The sequence below is a fragment of the Hyperolius riggenbachi genome, chromosome 1 (assembly GCF_040937935.1).
Source record: "Hyperolius riggenbachi isolate aHypRig1 chromosome 1, aHypRig1.pri, whole genome shotgun sequence".
In the NCBI taxonomy this organism is placed as follows: Eukaryota; Metazoa; Chordata; class Amphibia; order Anura; family Hyperoliidae; genus Hyperolius; species Hyperolius riggenbachi.
Genome location: NC_090646.1, coordinates 512924480 through 512946963, shown reverse-complemented (window position 1 = coordinate 512946963; position 22484 = coordinate 512924480). Strand labels below are relative to the sequence as shown.

Below are 22484 nucleotides of genomic sequence, written 5' to 3'. Positions count from 1 at the left end.
ACTTCTTGTAAACTCTAGGATACAGAGCTATCTTGGTCCGTAAATGTGCCCTGTACAGATAGAGGATCGGGATAGTCTGTGTTTGATCATTTTATATTTGCAGAAATCAGGCAATATAGCATAGAGCAGGGCTTCCCAACCCTATTCTCAAATACCACCAACAGTGCATGTTTTGCATAAAACCACAAACATTCATAGTTGGGGTAATTAGTGTCTCAGCAGAGCTGATTAACTGCCTCTGTGGATTTCTACAAAACAAACTGTTGGTGGTACCTGAGGGCAGAGATGGGAAGCCATGGCATAGAGAACCCGTTTGTGCAAATCATGGTTCACCCTGACCTTTATAAAGGGCTCCCTAATCACAGCAACCTACAGAAGTGCAGGAAGCCATAACCAGACAATATGTGGAGCGCTTCGATTCCCTATCAAACAAGCAGAAAACAATGGCAAGGCTGCATCTGTTTGCACACTTTGCATAGACGTATACATATATACCTCAAAGGGCTATTTTTAGCACCTTCCACCTGAACGGATCAGAAACTGATGCCAAACGGATGCCAACGGAGCAGAAACGGATGAAAGATGGATCGGCTGGAACAGAAACTGATCCGTTCTTATGCATCTATTTTCCACTCAGTGCCAGAGTAAACCAGGCCTTAGTTCTAAAGGAATAAAAGGACCCCAGCTCCTGCTTTTTGCACCAAGAGTCACCTCACTCAGTCCTTCTCTAGTCAGCTGCTTGTAACATTACAAAAGCCATCTCTTTGTCTAATGCTGCAATTTATTTCCTAAACCAAAGTTATGATGGGTTAGGGCTGGTTTACATGAACGCTTGTGGGGCTTTAAATGCCAAAAGCGACATTTGAAAGTGATCAAGCGTTGTCCAATTCATCTAAATTATATATTTCTTTAGTCAGTATTTGCTGGCTTTTCTGAAAGTTTTGCGGACAATCCCATAGTCACGTCGCAGACGCTACATGCAGTGCCTCAAAATCAGTTGCTGTTGATTGCAATGCGTTTGAATGCCAGCAAATGACACAAAAATCTTCAAAAGGCTTCCAAACGCCGGTAAAGTCTTTTGGAGGAGGGGGATAAACAGGAAGAAGGAAGCCAGCAACCATAAAAGCCGCCAGAATCCCAGAAAACAAAACGCTCTTAAACACAACGCACTGAAAGACATCTTGAGCAGTAAACGCTCATTTAAAAAAAACACACCGGCGTTCAAACGAGACGCTGAGTAGAGGCACGGCAGAAACCAGTGTGAACCAGCCCTTAAAATAGTAGCCTGACTAGGTTTGACTACTCTAGCTGTCAGCTTTGGTGGAAAGTACCTTCAAGTAATCAAAGTGATCCCCGTATTTCTTGGGTGACAGTTCAGGGCCGGCCTGTACATACACATTGCTAGCCTGAAGGTCAACGATGCTTTCTGTTGCTATACAGAGAGAGGAGGAAAGGCTGATGGAGCAAGTATGGTGAGTAGGAGAACAATGGCCTTGGCTTGAACTCGACCAAAGCATAGAGGTGGGATGGCCACTGTACACATATGCTAGATTCTTGCCAGAGGTGGTCCCGACCAGTCAACTACCCATATCCAGTTAGATTGCAGAATACAATAAATAAATGTACAGTCTCAAGGAAGGTGATGATGCTCTGTAGATTAATAATAATTCTTACCGGGTGGGCACGTGGCAGCTGCATGGGGTAGGGAAGGCCGTGTGGAGTGTATCGGGCCTCTGGAGCCCTCCTGCTTGGTGTTGCTGGCTGCGCAGATCCAGACATAGTGAAATTGCAGGTTAGTACTTTACGCTTCTTAATGCAAGGATGGGGTGCCGCCAGAGAGGATCCTGGGATAATTCAGCCTTTGGTCACATCACGGGGTATCTGAGAACACAATAAGGAAAATGTAACTAATTGTAGATTTCATGCAATAAATGTATGGAAATTATTTTATAACAGGCACATACACAAAATACAAAACAAGAAACCATAGAGAACTGAAACAGTTTACAGCGGTTTCTTCATACTGAAAATAAACCTAATCCATGACCTTACCTAGATCAGATCAAACACTTAGCTTTAACTCTCTATCCTGCACCAATTTAGTCTCAACTGGAATGTAACGGCTGTTGCTGCTACAGGCAATGCCTCTGCTTTGCATGCTTAAAATATGAATCAGCTCTGTTACTTTTATAGATATCTTCGCACCTTCAGCAACTTATGGTGTCACAACTATGAAAACACCCACCAAAATGGTAAAAACACAATCACACTTTAAAGTTCCATTTTGTACTTTAGAAGTAAATCAATCCTATCCAGCTTCCAAGGCAGTCAGCAGTCCAGTGCAAGGCCCTGCACAACTGGCATCTGTGCTCTAATGTGTGGTTTGGTTTAACTGGGCAGAACATACCCTTTTAGGCGGTGTGAATACTTTCACTCTTTGGCCAATTCAAGGCTACATGTGTGAATCCTAATGATGATTCGACCTGTGTGGCGTTTGCATGATATGCTCGTGTTTGCAATTGCATGGAAGTCATCCACGTGTTCCAGTTTGCTCACAACCCAAAAACACGCTTGGTATGCCAAAAGGCCTTAGAGCGGAGAATGCAAAGGGCCCTGTCTTAAAGTCCATCTAAACCAGGGATGTCAAAACGGTCCTTCGAGGGCCGAGGTCCTCACACATTTTTGACACAGCTCAAATTAATTGATGGGACTGAATCAGGAACGGTGTGGTCCATCAGGTAGAACACATTCCTCGCTTTCTCAGTCCATCCTAAACACTGGCATGGATCTGGCCTTCCAGGCCTGGAGTTCGACACCTGTGATCTAAACCCTAAGACATAATCAGGCAAGTGCGAATCATACTGCACCACCTAATGTTAGCCTATGGCTACCAGAACACAGATATGGCGCTGCAGTCTATGCAAACAGGACAACTGCTACTGTGAGGCACATCAGCCCTCAACCATCATACCCTATCATGGCACTGTGGGAGGGAACGACAATCAGGGCAGTGCTCAACTAGTCAGCACTACTCAAAGCAGTGGGCTTCTTTAAGGTTTAGAGGAGAGACAGTATATGTTTGCCATCCGATTCGAAAATTTGCAGTCAGATCGGGCAACAATCCTATGTTTACAATCACTTCGCCCGGCCTCTGTCTGCACAATAACGATTGGATAAAATGGAATCTTTCAGGTGATAGCTATTTTATTATGCCGCCACAGGAGGTTTCCCTCTCATCTCCTTTCTCCCATAATAAATGACATTCAGCTGAGCAATGTAGGCATTTTTATATGTCTGATACGATGTTTGTCAGATGAAGGTTTTTAAAGCTGGCAAACGTTAAAGCCATACACCAGGCTTTAAATTAAGCTCGTAAGAATCAACATAGTCAGAGCGATCAAGAACAGCAAAGCCTTTGGAATTGAGCATGTTTCAAGGAAGAATTACCTGAAAAGCTGAATTTCCCCCTTCAACAACTGCTATATACCTCCATGCGAGGGGGCAATGCATAAAGTAAGGTAAAGCTCCATGTTCATTTGTATAGCCTGCAATATCTAAGGTAGCACTCTGTAGTGGATAGCGCTTTCACCTTGCAGTGCTGAGTCCCAGGGCAGAATCCCAGCCAGGGCACTATCTATACAGGGACTTCATGTTCTCCCTGAGTCTGCTCGGGTTTCCTCCAGGCACCCCGGGTTCCTCCCACATGCCAAAAACATACAGATACATTAATTGGCTTCCCTCTAAATAGTTCCTAGACTACAATACATACATTACACAGAACATGCATACACATATGACTATGGTAGGGATTAAATTGTGAGCTTCTCTGAGGGACAGTTAGTAACATGACTCTGTACAGCGCTGCAGAAGATGTTGGCGCTATATAAATACTAAATAATAACAATACAGAATGATGATCGTGCATTACAGGATAGATTCTCATTGTATGTCTATGTAGCAGTATAACGAGAGATGTCATCTGAATTTAAACTTGCCAGATTTATTTTACATCTGCAACCGCTGTAATTCCAGCTTCTGTAGAGCAGAAAATCCACTGAAAGTCAGAATTAGAGATCCTCTCTCTGTACCTCAGGAAGTGCAGATTCTTAGTAGGTTTGTAAACAGATCTAGACCAACCTCCTACAGAATGACTGCCCCAGCTTACAGGCACACAAGTCATACTACAGGATCAAGTAATACAATATAACAAAAAAAAGGATATAGACACAGTGTAGGAATTAGGGCTGCTTAGCCACACAAAGTCTAAAACAGCTCTAGGGAATGAATCATTAGCAGTGCAGGAATGGTCATTTGTCTGACCCCCCTGACTTTCATCAGGACCAGTCTGTGAGAAAGAAAAATAAACAGACATGTGATAGGTGAAGACTCTCTAGTAAACTGTTTACAATGATACTATCAGCCAGTACACAGAAACTGGTAACACTATCACTACAGTTAGCATGAACTTCACTGCTAATCATCTTTATCACCAAGAAGGCCTAAGCAAGTATTTTCATAACGTGACACACAGCCTTTCACACATCATTTCATTGCGGATTTCCTTAGCTGTGAAACAGAGGAACACACACCACCAGCACAAAGGAACAATTTCCCACAGTGTACAATACATACTCAATGTATACTGGAAAAAATAGAACACAAGAATCATTTACTTGTTCTGCATCCATGAGACTCAGAGGAGGGCAGTCCATACAGCAGAGAGAAAGGCAGGTGAGCAGAATCGGACATATATAGCAGTAAATGTGAGGCCAGGGCGGCAGCAAACATATGCCTCGTGTAGTGCTGCAAAGTCTACACCCGGCCCTCCAGACTTAAACAATTAGGTGGAGCTTGCAGACTTCCTCACTGCCATCCAACCTTTAGTCCAGTGCTTGAGCGTGCTGTGTGACTATTGTCACTCCTCTGTAGCTCAGATTCTTTTAGTCATGCTGCAGCACTGTACACTTGTCACAACTTCCTCTCTGCGGCCACTTCACATGTGCCCTGAAAGTCAGTAGTTGGCGTGTGAAACCGAGATGGGGGAGGGGGAGTTCTGTCACTGAGCCACAGATCAGGGGATGGTGATAAACTGTTTTGCTATCTACTGTTGACAGATACAGGCCGCTACTCACAAGACAAGGCTCAAGTGTTATCACAATTTATTTTCCTTGCTGCCACCTTTCAGTGTTCCACTATACAGATTCAGTGCTATTTGTGTCCCACAGCCTCTTCACTCTGGCTAAATATATCTACTGCAAACAAAAATCATGTACACAAGCTTGAAGACTATAAACTGCCACACAGTGAAGTGGAATTAGAAGTGGTTACACAGAAGTGCCTGAAATGTAATGTGCTATGAGGAAGGGTTGGTATAGGGCAGTCTTCAAAAGGAGACATCTAGGGGTAGCATTGTTGAAAGGGTCAGTGCTGAAGGGAAGCCAGGTACAGGGGCCACAATTGTGACTGGGTGGTGGTGGCATGAGGAACTTAAAGCAAGCAGGTGGTCTGGGACAAGTGCTGTAAAGGAGGAGGTGCTCTGTTGCGACAGGGACATTAGCAGTGCTAAGTGGTGTCCACTGTAGAGGAAAGTAATGCTGGGCAGTACAGTGCCATATGTAAATGCAGGTCTGATTACAGCTGCCCAGAATCCTCCCTCAGACAATGGCCGGTGCATTGTCTGGGGACAGGCACAAGTTGAGACACCAGAATATCTGCAGTTATGGAGCATCTCTGCAGAACCTAACAGAGCCAGATATGAGCACAGCCCTGTGCCATGCTGTGTCAATGCTTCTCTTTCCCCTTCATTAGTAATGTCTGCTGTCCTCATTATCTGTATCCAATCAGCTCCTAATCGATGCCGTTGTCAGTCAGTCGGATGGGAAATTGCATTATGTGTACCCAGCATGATGTCCTACCTTATTATTATACTGTATTGTGCATGGCTGAGGAAGACCTCGGGTGTTAAGGGTAGGGAATCGTGCTGGGGCAGCAGGTTTGTGGGTAGGAGAATAGCCTGAGGACAGTGCTAGGAGGGCATAGATGGTGGCACAGTGGTATGGCGGTAGAGTGGGCAGGGATAAGGCTATGGGGTTCTGTTGAAAAATGTATTCTTGAGCAGTGACCACGAGGAAGCTCCTCACACCACCAAGCTACCAAGACACCAAAATCTCTAAGCATTAGCACTGCACTGTTGATTGCACCATGGGCAAGATCATTCTTACCACCCCTGTCAGAGTCCAAGTAGCCACTAGTCTTCACAAGATCATCCCCAGAGATACCCTAATGCTGGGAATAGACGGTACAATCCGCTCGATTGAGAAATTAGATTGCTCGATTGATCATTTCCAACATGTCCAATCACCTGCCGAATCTATTCCGTGCTCGATACTGCATTGGGGACAATCTAAAAAGATAAGGAAAATGAGCAGAAGATAAGAGAATCGCCCACGGGGTCGAGCAGGAATCGATCTGGCGGCATTATCAAGCGGTACAAACATACCGTGTATTCCCGGCATTAGTGGACAATGGACTAGTTTGCTTTAAGTGGCTATAGTGATTGCCTCAAACAAGGCAAAGTAAACAGGTGCGTCCACAGTAAAGAGATTATGGTCGGTCTCTCTACCATGTGTCTTTCTGCAACTACGCTCTCTCCCAGCCACCTCTATCTCTCCCAGCCACCTTCATCTCTCCCAGCCACCTTCAGCCACCTTCATCTCTCCCAGCCACCTTCATCTCTCCCTGCCACCTTCATCTCTCCCAGCCACCTTCATCTCTCCCTGCCACCTTCGTCTCTCCCTGCCACCTTCATCTCTCCCTGCCACCTTCATCTCTCCCTGCCACCTTCATCTCTCCCAGCCACCTTCATCTCTCCCAGCCACCTTCATCTCTCCCAGCCACCTTCATCTCTTCCAGCCACCTTCATCTCTCCCAGCCACCTTCATCTCTCCCAGCCACCTTCATCTCTCCCAGCCACCTTCATCTCTCCCAGCCACCTTCATCTCTCCCTGCCACCTTCATCTCTCCCTGCCACCTTCATCTCTCCCAGCCACCTTCATCTCTCCCTGCCACCTTCATCTCTCCCTGCCACCTTCATCTCTCCCTGCCACCTTCATCTCTCCCTGCCACCTTCATCTCTCCCTGCCACCTTCATCTCTCCCAGCCACCTTCATCTCTCCCTGCCACCTTCATCTCTCCCAGCCACCTTCATCTCTCCCAGCCACCTTCATCTCTCCCAGCCACCTTCATCTCTCCCAGCCACCTTCATCTCTCCCTGCCACCTTCATCTCTCCCTGCCACCTTCATCTCTCCCTGCCACCTTCATCTCTCCCTGCCACCTTCATCTCTCCCTGCCACCTTCATCTCTCCCAGCCACCTTCATCTCTCCCAGCCACCTTCATCTCTCCCAGCCACCTTCATCTCTCCCAGCCACCTTCATCTCTCTCTGCCACCTTCATCTCTCTCTGCCACCTTCATCTCTCCCAGCCACCTTCATCTCTCCCAGCCACCTTCATCTCTCCCAGCCACCTTCATCTCTCTCTGCCACCTTCATCTCTCTTTGCCACCTCTATCTAGGGAAATGGAAAAGATAGAGTGAGAGATAGTCTTCTCAACCACTCCCAACACTCAACTACGGGTCACTTTTTACATATTTCACCTGTGTCTAAAGCGACACAGTTCTGTTAGTAAACAGATATTGCCAAGCATTGCAAAGTCTAGTAAATCAGCATCTGCCAGCCAGAAGAGTGTAAAACTGTTGCAATTAGTTTTACTATTTACAATTTTTCCTGAGGCAGTAAGCTTTGAAGTTTATTGGCCAACTTTAAAAGATTCAAAGAGTAAAGTTTCAGCATGTGGAATATCCTCTACTGATATGTACAATATGCTTAACTAATGCAGAGCAGCATGCCTGTACAGCGTTCATTACCCTAAAAGCCTCCTTAACAATCGAACAATTAAGGGGACAATTTGTCCTGTGTGCAAGGCTTAATCTCCCCTGTACTGAATACTCTGCAATCTCTGCACCTTTGCATTTTTCTGTATCCTCCAACCTGAGCCAAGTAGCCAATACCGGAAGTGAACTGGTAATTGTTAAAGGGAACCTGTCAGAGGAATTGGGCGGCTGCCACCCTTATTCCCCCTTATACACCATGCCAGATTGTCATGAAAAGACCTTGTGAAATTTTATATCAGCAGAGGTGTAACTAGAAATGATGGGGCCCCATAGAGTTTTGATGCCACCTGCCCTTACCTATAGGATATAAGTTGACTGGCCAATGTACATTCCTATGCAATGTACACTGCATACAGTCAATGGGCCCTAAGATAAAGTCAGAGTGTGGAGAAAAACAGGCAAAAGAATAGTGAACACATTACCGCTTGGGCTCCCTCTGCTCCAGGGCCCCATAGCAGTCGCTTTGGCTATTGCTATGCCCCTGCACATCAGTACTGCGCAGGGTGGGCACCAGGAGCTGATAAATAGAGGCTATTCAGCAAGAGGCAGCCTAACTCTGGATACAAAATCCCTGTGTGATCTGGTTGGTGCCCTTCCATCAGCGCTGCTGCCTGAGTCACATGCCCCATCTTAATGGTTTCTGAATACTTGTTAATGTTCCTAGTTTTCATATTTATCTGGTTCTGAGACGCAAAAACACAAAAGTGGCACACAAAATCCCCAGATAAAAAGTCACGCCATAATAAACCTAAGAATTCCTTTCATAGTTTCTGCAGTCATAAGAAAAGAGCCTGCCAGTTGAATTAACTTATTTAAATTACAAACGCAGATAGAACAGAGGCGCCAAAAAGAGTAAAAACACTATTATTTAAAAACAGTAAAAAGAGGGAAGGTAAGGTGGACTTACCTCCCTCTAGCAGTGGAAAACAAAACTCTGAGGTAGAGTAGAATGCATTTATTAAACAGTGTAACTCCTAAAGATGCAACGCGTTTCGCGGGCCACAGCACCGCTTCCTCAGGCTATACAGGAGTTCAAAAAAGCTGTGTCCAATCCAAGTATTGAATGAGAGGCACTCATTCAATACTTGGATTGGATACAGCTTTTTAGAACTCCTGTATAGCCTGAGGAAGCGGTGCTGTGGCCCGCGAAACGCGTTGCATCTTTAGGAGTTACACTGTTTAATAAATGCATTCTACTCTACCTCAGAGTTTTGTTTTCCACTGCTAGAGGGAGGTAAGTCCACCTTACCTTCCCTCTTTTTACTGTTTTTAAATAATAGTGTTTTTACTCTTTTTGGCGCCTCTGTTCTATCTGCGTTTGATACATATTACTTATCCACCCTTGGTGGAGGGGTACGCCCCCTTTTTTCTCCTGTCTACAGAGAGCGACTTTTATACCCGAGTGGGGTCGGGTACCAATTCTCCCCACCTGCCTTTCAAGTGGTTGCCTGCTGGTGACCCTTTTTTGTGAGTATATTTCTGCACGAACTATCTAGACAGATTTTCTCTGTTAAAACTATATTGCACTATTGGGCTCTCGGTGCCCTGTTTTTTCTTTTGTTTTATTTAAATTACAGTTTGGTACAAGCTAGAAAAGCTTCCAAAAATACAGTATTACTAAACAGAAATTGCACTGACCCTCAGTTAGGATCATAAAAAAGTGCAACACCAGCTTCTAGTTTGCCTTAAAGTGGTCTGAAAGTCAGCATTTCTACTTTGCTCTAAAAGATTCCTTACAACTTTAAAGCTACTATCACAGAAAAATTTGTAGCAGAACATCATTGAAACAGTTAAACACAGCACCTTGTCCTGCCATGGAAAGGCTATTTAGCACCAGATGCGCATCCAGACTGAAGATAACAGTATATTTGTTTACATTCCAATGTTGTTACATTTGTGTGTAAACAACTGAAAACACTCTCTGAGAAGCTCTCTCTGCTTCAGGCACACACACAGTTCAGAACAGCTCACTAGAAGATTTTAATATATAATAAAAAGCAGTTGGAATAAATTGCAGTGGCAGGTTTCAGGGCAAGAAGAACTACACTTTGGAAACTTGAAATTTGTGGACACACAATATTACTGCACAAAAGCAAATATGAGAACTGTATGAGTAATATAAAAAGTAGGAAAACACATTTTTAATGAATGTTATGCAAGTTTCAGACCACTTTAAATGCATCATTACTACAGTATCCCTGAGCGCAGGTAGCCCCCACAGAGGGACAGGAGTGTGACCACATTTGCTGGTGGACACATGGTGACGACGTTGGGAAGGAGGGGTTGGCGGAGCGAGTAGTTCCGAAAGCTACCTGAGAAGTGCTGAAGACCTAGAAGGACAAGTAACTGCAACTGGGGGCGCAGGAACGATGGGTTGGTCAGTGGACTGGGTAAGCTCTATGGGATCAAGAGCCTTCCCTCTACATAGGTATGCATGAAACTTTAAGTGAATTTTTCAGTTCAGATCTGCTTTAAAATGGAACCCAAGGAGAGAGGGATATGGAGGTTGACATGTTTATTTCCTTATATATAATGCACATTGCCTGGCTGTCCTGCTGATCCTCTGTCTCTAATACTTTAAAGACAAAATTGCACTAGCCAGATGCTTTCTGCATCCGGCTGTTCACATCGCGTCTCCCCGCAGTTGTCGTTCAGGATAACGCGAAAGTCCAGATACGGCTGTCACTACACTGCTGGGTTAATCGGATGTGTGTTGCAGAAATCTACAGCATGCAATCCATATTTTTCCCCGCAGCACACCGTATCACTACACAATGGCACAACCACTTTCAATGGAAATGACTCTATTGACATGCATTGCTTGCAGATCCATTGCGGAGAATCGCGATACGAATTTGCGTTCAGTGGAAACAGCCCTAAGCCATAGACCCTGAACAGGCATGCATGGCTTCAGGTTTGTGATTTAGACTCTACTGACCAGAAAGTTCAGCACGACTGCCAGGCAACTGTTATTGTTTAAACGTTAAAAGAAAAAAAAATATGGCAGCTTTCATAGGTCTCACACCTCGGGCACCAAAGATCCAAACCTTCGCCTAGAAATAGGATGCCTAGCTTTTTGCTGTATTTTTTTTACCTATTATAGACTTCACAAGTGGCCTGACCCTGCCCACCTCCTCTGTGCTGCTGCTGACAGCTAAACTCTTTGTTGCCAACACTGCAACTCAGCCATTCCTGTCTAGTTCTTTCCTGCTGCTTTAAACTGGTCCATTTCAAAGCTACAAACATTTACATATAAAAAGGGCATACATATGAATTATGAGTTTCTAATTGCCCATCCCTGCTGGCTAATAGCAAGAACCACAACTAGTGACCCATTGCTATGTCATCACCTTCAGTTAATCATGGTACAGTACGTTTAACACAGAACTAAAGCCTGGAACAAAACTTAAATTTTGATTGTCCAAATGCTTGGCCAATCTTACCACATCCATGTAGTATGGGGGTTAATGGATTATGAATACTATGGAGGTGGTAGAAATGGTCAGTGATTGGCCAATCAAAATTGAAGGTGCGTACCAAGCTTAAGAATGTGGTAATCTGTTATCAGATTGTCAAAGATTTATAAATAGGCCTCCCTGGTGTCCTTGTCCTGGGTCAATGATCCGGGGAGAAGTAAAAGCAGAGGATCGGTACAAAACCAGCCATGTAGCATTTGGAAAGAGTAAGCAATTACATCTTCCATATTAATCTCACTTCAGGCTCCCTTAAATGACAACAGATACCACAGTGGTAATTAAACAACTCTACAATACACTTTGGTAAGCACACATTTCACCCATATGGGGTTTTCCATTAAGATATTTATTGCAAATAAGGCCAGACACCACTTTGGCTATAGCACATGGGAAAAGTGTTGCTACAAGTCTGGGCAGGGCAGAACAAACAAGGTATGAGTTCAGTGAAAAACCCCTACAATTTACAAGCAGAATTTTCTCCCTACCAAGAACTATGACAATCACTTCCTCTGGCAAAGCCTGCTGTTCGTGGATTTAAAGGACAAACACGCATTTTAAGTAAAACATTGAGAAACAAATGATAATTCCTATAGATGAGCTACGTTTTACCTTGAGCCTGTGAAGGCATCACACCTGAAAGACTCATCACAAGCAATTTTTACCTCAAGCAAACATGTCAATAATGTGCTGAATGCATGTACAAATATACATGGTGTTCCTTATTTTCCACCGTGGTCTGTAGAATTTCTACTTCAGGTCTTAACCTCTCACATAAAACTGATTTTCACACAGATGTGAAGGTGCCCATACACGGTACAATAACATTTTCCCATTTGAAATGTTACCATGTATGGGCACAATTAGTCTGAGTCAGGGGCAGGAAAAATGCATCCATGTAATTAAGACGGCGAGAAATTTTGGCACAGGTTAAATCCCAAAAATGGCTCACCTGCTCCTTCAGAATTCCCAGTGGCGATAATTACTATTCCCCCTCCAGAGCGCCATTGACAGTGGGGAAAGGTGTGATTCGGCTTCGAGCTATTGCTGGCAGCTGAGTTAGGGCCCATTTCCACTAGGTGCGGTGCGATCAGGCTGCATAGCAGGTGTCCTGAAACACATGCACAGCAATGGAAGAGTTCCCACTGAGTGCATGTTGTGCGGAGCAGTGCGGAGCGATCCGAGAATCTGCAGCATGCTGCAGATTCTCGCACGGCTGCATCCGCCCGCAGCCGCTTCCCATCTCCTCCAATACACTTCCACATCGGGAGATGCGGAACTGATGCGGCCGGCGGCGGAAGTGATGCAATGCAGCTATGTAACCGCATTCGCATCACTTTGTAGTGGAAACCGGCCCTTACGCTATTTTTATCGTAATTTGGGCTTCGTCTTTCGAAGGCGCCCAAATTACTGACTGAGCACCGCTATAGCTGCTGTAATTCACATTGCAGACTATGGTGGCCCCTAAATTTCCAGTTCCGTTTTTGTTTATAAAGTTATTTAACCAGAGTTAATCAAAAAAGAAATGGGCGACAAAATTTTCACTTGTATATTAAGCCAGAATGTAGGCATACATTTGAAAGCGCTGTGAGGTAAATTGGGCGCGAGATGCTGATGATAGCAGAGCATCGGTAATGTTACCAATAGTCTACTATCACCTTATCGTATTCAATAGTAATAATAACCTCCTCTCTATTTACATGTAACACTAGACGCCGCTTACCTATGTCTAACACTAACCACCTCCCTACCTACACCCACCACTAACCTCTCCCCAACTACCTATGCCCACCACTAACCTCCTGGCGTTTGGCTACACTATAGCCAAGCGCCCACTCCCATTTCCGGCACCCAAATTAACCTTCTGGTGCTCAGCTATAGTATAGCCAAGTGCCCATTACCAGAACCTGGTGTGTAGCCAAATTACACTTGTCTGCACCACCGGATAATAATGTTTACTACCCTAATCTAGTTTGGACCAATGCTGTAACCTGACTTCAGCAATACTTATGTAATTTGCATATGTCTGAATGCAACACCTATGATGCCTGTGTAACAGGCAACGTGCTTGTTGTACATATACCATGAGTTATGCAAGCTATATATGTCACATAATTTGCGTACAGCCTAAGACACACATTGAGTTAACCAGGGTAGTGAATATAAGCCACTATAACATATATAGGCTTTTTGCACAGTATGACATGAAGTACATAATAAACCTTCCTATGAAGTCATCACAGCTACCTACCTACTATCCTGAAGGCCTCTATTGTAAGGAACTCTGACCACAGAGTTCTGCACTCCACAGGACCTTTGAAAGTGTCCTGTGACACAATGACATTAGTGGTAGATCTTCCCCTGCCGCTAGGGAATACCACTGCCATGAAGAAGGTATATATGAGCTGCAACAATCTGGAAGTAGGTCATACATGTCAAGGCAACAGCCACATAAACTAGAAGAAAAACAAAACAGAATCCCCTCTTCCATGGCTCTGCGGTCCAGCTCCAATACTGGCACAGCTATAATCAGAGTTTCCACATGGACAGAGGCCAGCATGAACACTGAACTGAATCTGTGGCTATGGAGCACCAATCGCATACTCTGGGATGCACTGTGAAATGTAGAATGTGTACAGTTACACTACTGAACAGTTACATCTTCTGTTATGCTAACACCTGGAGAACCGAATACAGCTGCTTTTCAGGCATATGCAAGACAGCTGTTACTAGTTATGAGGAGGGTAACGTTTCAGCTGCCTACATAACTGCAACTTTACAGGGAGCTCCATAACTCAGTGTGGGAAATCGTGGCAAAACCATAACAGCCCATACACGCATACATCATTGAGGGCATTTGCTTTAGTCTATAGGCTACAAATAGTGTTCTTTAATCATCATCAGCTGCGCCACCCTCTAAACTGTCTATTTGCGTAAAGGCCTGAAAAGGTTAATATCCTGCCAGCTTTAAAGGGTGGAAAAATGCCAGTTTTCAAGCCTCAAAACAGTTCATGTAAACAGCCAAAAAGCATGAAATAAGTGGTTTTACTAAGGATAGTCCCAAGGAATTCTGTGTTTTGTACAACCTTAGAAAAGAAACTTCTCCTGAGAGATCCAAGCCAATCTACATTAGCAAAAGACAAATGGCTGCTCCATACTGCTGAGGAGCAGTAGATAGAGAAGATCACTAGTGTAACAATGATACTGCTAGCAGCAACTGAAATTCAGCTTGAAAGGCAGATGTGCAGCCTGGTCCCTGTATTGCAACACAATCAAATTCTGCAAATGGAAACTTGAAGAGCAGGATTACGTGTTGCTTGTGCAGCAATATTATAAATCATTTAAAAAAAAAATCGCTGTCAGTTTTATAGTCCATTAAGTCAGTGTGTGTACTGACCTGCAAAGATAACTCACCTGCTGCCCCTGCTCATGTGACTGCTGTGCTGCATGATTCTCACATGGCATAAATGGTTATTCTATCACAGAGATTTCAACAAGTACAACAAAATCCAGTCTGGGTTTGCTGGATCATTAATTCCATACTTTCATAAATCAACCCTGGAGTATACAGTATAGCAGCATGAATCAAATCGGTCTTTTATCCCTTTTAAGCTCTGTTCCCACTACAGTGGTCCGTTCTCCACTCATGGGGCTTGATTTTCTAAAGCGTGATAAGCAGTTATCACGCGATCTGCTGTGCGCAGTGCTTATCACGCTAATAGCGTTAGTCCACGTGATAAGTGAAGGTTATTGCGCGATCATGTGCACATTTCACGTGAAATGCGTACGTGATCGCGTGATAACCTTCGCTTATCATGTGAACTAACGCTGTTCGCGTGATAAGCACTGCGCACAGCAGATCGTGTGAGAACTGCAGTGATAGCAGTTAGTGCAGTGGTCCTCAAACTAAGGCTCGCGGGCCGAATGTGCCCCCTGAGGCTTTTTTACTGGCCCCCCACACACAAAATGTATTATTTATAGATGCGGCCAGCTGCATTTTTTAAATATTGGTGGTCCGCATATAGAATAGCAGTTCTGGCACCACCCATCCACATGGAAGCCAGAAAGCAATCATTCAATGGCTTCCAATCAAATTCCACATCAGGTGACACTGTTGTCCAATTGGTGGGTTGTACTGCTTATGTTTCTACGGAGATTGTGTGTGTGTATGGGTGAGATTGTACTGCAGGTTTTTACAGGCTATTGTGAGAAGAAACAGGAGCGCCTCTCTGGTGCATTAACTTTTTAATCACAGTGGTTGCACATACAAATTACACAGTGTTCAGAAGATCAGTGCGCACTTCAAAGCCTGCCGGCAACTCCTCTCCTGACTCCCGGGCTTGGCCAGAGCAACGGGAGCGGTGGTACAGAGTGGAGCGGGGGCTCGTGGGCGGGGCCTCGTTAACCACGCCTTCGTCAGGTGACGTGACGGCAATGACGGCTGCTATTTATGTCTCCCAGGGTGGGAGGAGGAAGAGCGTGAAAAGTTGGTCACTCCCCTTCATTAAAAAGCCGATCTCGGCTGGATGCAAATTTATTAGTCCACATAACTGGGAGCTTAAAAAAATAAAAATTATCTTAAAAAATTGTCTTACAAAATTATAAAAAGGTTTGTAAAAAATCTATAAAAGAGTGTCTAAAAATATATATCCAAAAAAAAGGAGTACATCTGTACGTTAGAACAGCGCGGGCATATGCTTCAGTCACAACTATTGTGACTGGGGTCAAAAGCTACCCATTGACCATGTTCTGACATGGTCTTTATGTCAGAGGTGGCCCACTGTAAAGAAAAAGGGGGTGTAGTCGCAGCTGTCCGGGGTGGCTTGGTCAGAAGCTAATCCACAGATCTGCAGGGGACCCGTATAAAATAGTTACGGTGGTGTCTATGGTAGGCTACCTTACAGTCGCATGCTGAGCAATCCTAATCCCGATGCGATCGTTTAGTCGCACGTAGCCCATGATAGACACCACCGTAACTATTTTATACGGGTCCCCTGCAGATCCGTGGGTTAGCTTCTGACCAATCTGTAATTGGAAAAATTGGGAGACCATAAACCATATCCTCAATGGTGCGCCACAACATCAATAATATAACCATATAAGTGCAAGGATATATAGTAAAAAAGTGATTTTGAAGAGACAAAAAAGTTTCAAGATGATCTCAAATTTTAATGTATCAAAAAGTGATTTTGTAAAAACAGAGTTCACAAATCTTCAAGCAATTTCATCTTTGCAAACAACATCCCATTATCAAGTACCAAAAACATATGTCTAAATATGCAATTGTTTAAAAAGGCGACAACGTTGACTTGTTTCGGAATAACCTTCTTCAGGCCTTCACAAACAATTGTAATCTGTAATATACAGGACAAAAATTGGGATTTCACTTATATGTTTGATGTTAATTCGCCCTTAGCAAGTTCTCTACACTTTGTCTTGTACAAGTATATTTTGTGTTATCCTTTCAATAAAATTCAAGTTGAAAAAAAAAACACACAGATTTTAGATATACAGTACAGTATGAAAAATAAAGCATTTAGTACCCTACTCCCTTTCTATTGCAACACAATAAACAAAACAATATGTCTAAGCAGAGCATTGTAAATCTGACAGAATGTACTGGACACAGGTACCAATTTTCCACATAAAGGAGATAAAAGGCATTTTACAGGATACAGAGAACATGTAGTTCCTCTAACAATAGAACCACTTCAGAAAAAAGTTCTGTTAAATTGCTTGCTGTTTTCTTTCACTACAAAGAAAGAAAATATTAACTGGCTAGCGTACTGGTAAGGCTGCTACCTTTGATGTGGGATTTGAGCCCTTTGACAAGGGTTTTAATTCTGGTTCAAGCCAATATGGAAAACTATAAGGTGTCTTTGGGCAAGGCTCCCTGATGATCCTGGTTGCGTGTGGAGTGCACCGTAAGTGGCTGCAATTCTGGAGCTTTGAGTCCACCAGGAAAAAAGCGTGATATAAATGTTCTGGGTTTTGTCTTATATTTATGTACAGCTAGTGCAGAATAAGTAGCAGAACCGGCATCCTGTAATCCCCTTCATGTGCCAGACCTAAATTCATATTATGATTTTTATGATATTTAGCAATATTTTTCAGAGTGTATTCAGCATTTTACCTAACATATACTGCCCTATTTCATTGCATTCTCCTTTCCTGAAGCAAGGGCACTGTATTTAAACTTATGTACAGCAATAAATCTAGTCTCACTCTTTAGCACCATACCAACTGCTATGAAGAGCTGCCATCCATCAAAGCGCCAAAATATACCAACCAGATCCAGTAATGCCAAGTTCACTTGCTTTAACAGGAACAGGAAATCTGAGAAAAAAGAGAGGAGCTCCACATTTATGATTCTGTAGGAGAAAGGTATAGTGCGAGTACAGAAGTCCCCTGACATTGCTAGGGCATTAGTGATTCATTGTGCTAGATCTCCAACAACCAACCACTATTCTGTTGCAAGAACTTTGACGGTCTCACAGCGGTCGCATCCAACTCCTCTTTTCCCCCTTACCATACGGCATTACAGGCTGCTCATCTGGGAGGGAACATAGCGACTGTACAACGTTTATTCCGTAGCTGCCACCTCAAATAATCATCAACTATCATATTCAGTGACAAAATGATTTAACCACTTAGTGACATGCAGGCGTATTAAAATGTCCTGCTGGAGCCTCTTAATGGCTCCAGGACGTTTTAAAACGTCATGCGCTGCTGCTGCTGTGCGTGCTCCCGTGCGCTCTCAAGCGTGCACGTGCATTCCTGTGCACGTGCACGTGAAAACAGTGAGAAAAGCACCAAAAAAAAAAAATACACCTTTATTTTCAAATACTATATTGTCACCATACTTTGTACTAGGGACATAAATAAAATATTGTGATAACCAGGACAAATAGGCAGATAAAATGTGCGGGTTTTATGTACAGTAGCCGTCTTTATATTAAAAATATAGGGGATGAAATTGGAGAAACTGTGTATTATTTTATTTTTTCTTTGTTTTCCCCTTTAAAATGCATAGAAAATAAAGTAATTACTGAAAACAAATATCAACCCCAAAAAGCCCAATTGGTGGTGAAAAAAACAAGATATAGATCATTTCATTGTGATTAGTAGTGATTAAGCTATTGGCAAATGAAAGGGAAGTGCACTGAAAGGTGACAATCGCTCTTGTCCGTTAGGGTAAAAACCGCCTTGGGGTGAAGTGGTTAAAGAGATTTACATAGAAAGCTGCGGATCTGCACAGTCCAAGCAGTACTTCCTGCCCTGCCAGCAAAGACAAGTCAGAATGCTGCTTATTGTTCTCTAGCTAGATTTTAAAAAGATATCCCAATCCCAGGACCAGCTTCACAGAATTGCAAATCAAAGACACAAGACAAGACATAGAACATTTAAATTGCGCTTTTCTCCTAGAAGACTCGAAGCGCCAAAGCTGCAGCAACTAGGGTGCACTTTATAGGCAGTAGCAGTATTAGGAAGTCTTGCCTAAGGACTCCTTACTGAATAGGTGCTGACTTACTGAACAGGAAGAGCTGAGATTCAAACCCTGGTCTCCTGTGTCAGAGGCAGAGCCCTTAACCATTACACCATCCAGCCACTTGGATAGGGCAGGAAATATCTCCCATGCATTGTATTTTCTACTCTGTACTTGTTTGCCTGGCGTTCTGCTCAGACTATGTAAACAGCTAATCCTAATGTCCACAAAGCGCCTGCATGTTTGTTAAATGTAAACAAGAGTTTTATAAAGGAAGTACGTACAGCAACCAGTGGATTGTTCCAATAAAATAAATGTGGACGGATTTCAAGCTGCCAAAATAGTCACATTTAAAAGCGTTTAACGAACAAATGAAATGTACATTTTGCTCCAGCATAAATATAGGCATTCTTGGAAATGTAAGAGTGTATGGTCATTAGTGCAGTATATTGTCTACTACATCAGTAATTTATGTTAGCACAAGTCTGGGCAAACCAGAAATTCAGGTTCAAGTGCTTGGAGGAGTCTAGTGGTAAATCAAGGTAAGAAGTGAAGCAAATGAACAGATGACTGGAAGGAAAATGAAACAAAAAAAAAGCTGAACAGTCAGGCAGTTGGTTGTCCTCAAGAGATGAGGCAGATTGAACTATTGATGTAAACACATTTGTGTGCCTGCAGGTCTTCGAGTCAGTGGGACATGGGTCACGACTTGACAAATGCTCCTTACAAGTCAATCAATGCAAGTCACGATGCATCTATTCCCACACCTGAGGTGTCTGGGCCCAGATTTATTTTTATAGAAAATAAAGTAAAGCGATTTCTAATTATACGTTTGATATATTTATTAGGTTTAGTTTTAAAATAATTTTATATTGAAACAGGACACTAATAGGGTAACAGACAGACAACATAAGACAATGTAAAAATATCATGAAGCCCAGTTGAAGCTACAGAACGCCACAATGCCTCCAAAACTGAAAGTTCCAGGCACAAGTGCTAAAGGCGAGCGTTGTGTACTCTTCCTATGGAGAAGGGGGGAGAGATGACAGCATGGCGCATGATGGATCAGCTTGTTACAGGCGAGTTCTGGAGGGGAACAATGCACTTGGCGTCGGGAAAGGGGGGTGGGGGGTTCACTTAGTTCTGGCGTGCCATTACTTACTTTACTTTATTACCACTGTTCATTCAGATGAACACATAGAATTGAGGGCCTATTTCATCAATATCTTGCTGTAAATCTTTTCCACAGCCAAGACAAAAAGGTATAATGGCCTCAAAATAGTTTTCATGAGAGCTGCTGCTGCATGACTGCTCAGACTGCACACGTAAAGCAATGGAAAATAAATACATCAAAAGCAATCCCAGGCAAGTTCTAAGTAAGTTTGGTACTATAGATTTACACTTATCTCATCATGCCATTTGTCACTTCAGGTACCCTTTAAGAAATTTAGTAGGCACAATGTCCATTTCATGTCTATGGTTGCTCAGGAGACAAAGTTAGCAGCTTGAGATTGGTTCGCCCAGAGCTATCAGTGACCATTCCCCCTTTCTATAGCACAAACAAGAGACACAACCAATCCCTCTTCTTGTGGACTAGCTGGTGTACAGACTGCCGAGAACCAACAGATCATACATGAACAGTTGCACACTCTGCCACATTCAGATCATACATGCACATTCTGCCACCTTGAGATCATACACGCACACTCTGCCACCTTCAGATCATACATGCACACTCTGCCACCTTCAGATCATACACGCACACTCTGCCACCTTCAGATCATACATGCACACTCTGCCACCTTCAGACCATACATGCACACTCTGCCACCTTCAGATCATACATGCACATCCTGCCACCTTCAGATCATACATGCACATTCTGCCACCTTTAGATCATACATGCACACTCTGCCATCTTCAGATCCTACATGCACATTCTGCCACCTTTAGATCATAAATGCACATTCTGCCACCTTGAGATCATACATGCACACTCTGCCACCTTCAGATCATACATGCACACTCTGCCACCTTCAGATCATAAATGCACATTCTGCCACCTTCAGATCATACATGCACATTCTGCCACCTTGAGATCATACATGCACACTCTGCCACCTTCAGACCATACATGCACACTCTGCCACCTTCAGATCATACATGCACACTCTGCCACCTTTAGATCATTCATGCACATTCTGCCACCTTCAGACCATACATGCACACTCTGCCACCTTCAGATCATACAGGCACACTCTGCCACCTTTAGATCATTCATGCACATTCTGCCACCTTCAGATCATACATGCACACTCTGCCACCTTCACATGTTACTACTTTGACCCGTAAACATTAGCCTATAAACATAAAACTGTTCAAATATACGCATATTTAACAGGTCCTACACAGATTGCAGATAACGAGGATTACAGCAGTGGATTCAAGACTTAAAGAGAAACCGCAACTAAGAATTGAACTTAATCCCAACCAGTAGCTGTCACCCCCTTTTCCACGAGAAATCTATTCCTCATCTCAAACAGATCATCAGGGGGCTTTGTATGGCTGATTTTGTGGTGAAACCCCTCCCACAGTGTGATGTCAGTGCCTCACAGCTCTGAGGTCCTGACATCAAACTGTGGGAGTCTTGTTGCATTGTGGAAAATAACAGCTGTTTACAGCTGTTTCCAAATGCCAAAAAAGCAAGCAGCATCTCCATCCACTGACATCACCTGCCAGCAGTAAAAATGTTACCATGTGATAAATGTCAGAATGTAAATCAGGGAGAGGAAAGATTTTTCAATGGGCAAACACCGAATAAATCATTTATACATCATTATTGTAAAAATGAAGCACTTTTGTTTACGGGAGATTTGCATAAAATAACTTACTCTGGAAATCTGCAGTAAACAAATCCTGTAGCTAGGTAACGTCCTCCCTCGCTCAGCGCTGATATTCTGTCGCTAGGGCGACCCTGGGCCGGGTCAGGGCCGCTAATGATAAGTGGATTAGGCTAACTGAGCATCTGTAGACAGCAAGGGGGCCAGTCATCGTCTGCCCTGAGGTCTGATATTCACCTAAGGTACGGCAATTAATTTTTTTTCTATGATTCAGCTTGTAAGTCCTTTAAGAAGGAACTCTGATAATGCATCTCTACAGAATTAGCAAATTCCCCTTTCATGACCCTGAAAATCAGACACACATCCAGAGCTGTGTACAGTGTGCTTATAGACTATTCATTTTACAAAGCAATTCTAATCCAGCTTGTTTACAGCGGTTTCAGGCTGACTGCCCTTCATCAGTCAAGACACGGATTAATATGGCTCTATGGGGTAGGATTTAGTACTCCATCCGTCCAAAATCTCTAAAATGCATCAGGTAGTTCAGATGTCTTCCAATTAGATTTACACTTATTCACCACACTACCTTATTTACACAACCAAGTCATGCCGTATTTACACCTTTGACAATGGATCAGGTTATACCGCTTTCAAGGCCAGCCAGTCAACCATGACACATATCACAGAGTATGAATTATTCATATCTGAGATGAAGTTCTGTTGAAACTCATCCA

At 43.5% G+C, this 22484-nt stretch overlaps 1 protein-coding gene across 17 annotated transcripts in view; it reads right to left on the bottom strand.

Moving 5' to 3' along the window:
* NCOR2 (nuclear receptor corepressor 2) overlaps positions 1-22484 on the bottom strand; it is a 641335-nt gene that overhangs the window by 526325 nt on the left and 92526 nt on the right. For 16 of the 17 annotated variants that reach the window (XM_068243885.1, XM_068243983.1, XM_068243973.1 and 13 more), the window contains exon 2: positions 1675-1881. In XM_068243885.1, the coding sequence (XP_068099986.1) occupies positions 1675-1779 (105 nt within the window). In that variant the 5' untranslated portion in view covers positions 1780-1881. Of the gene's footprint in view, positions 1-1674; positions 1882-4673; positions 4752-22484 lie in introns of those variants that run through there. The other variant, XM_068243905.1, reaches the window with a different exon arrangement.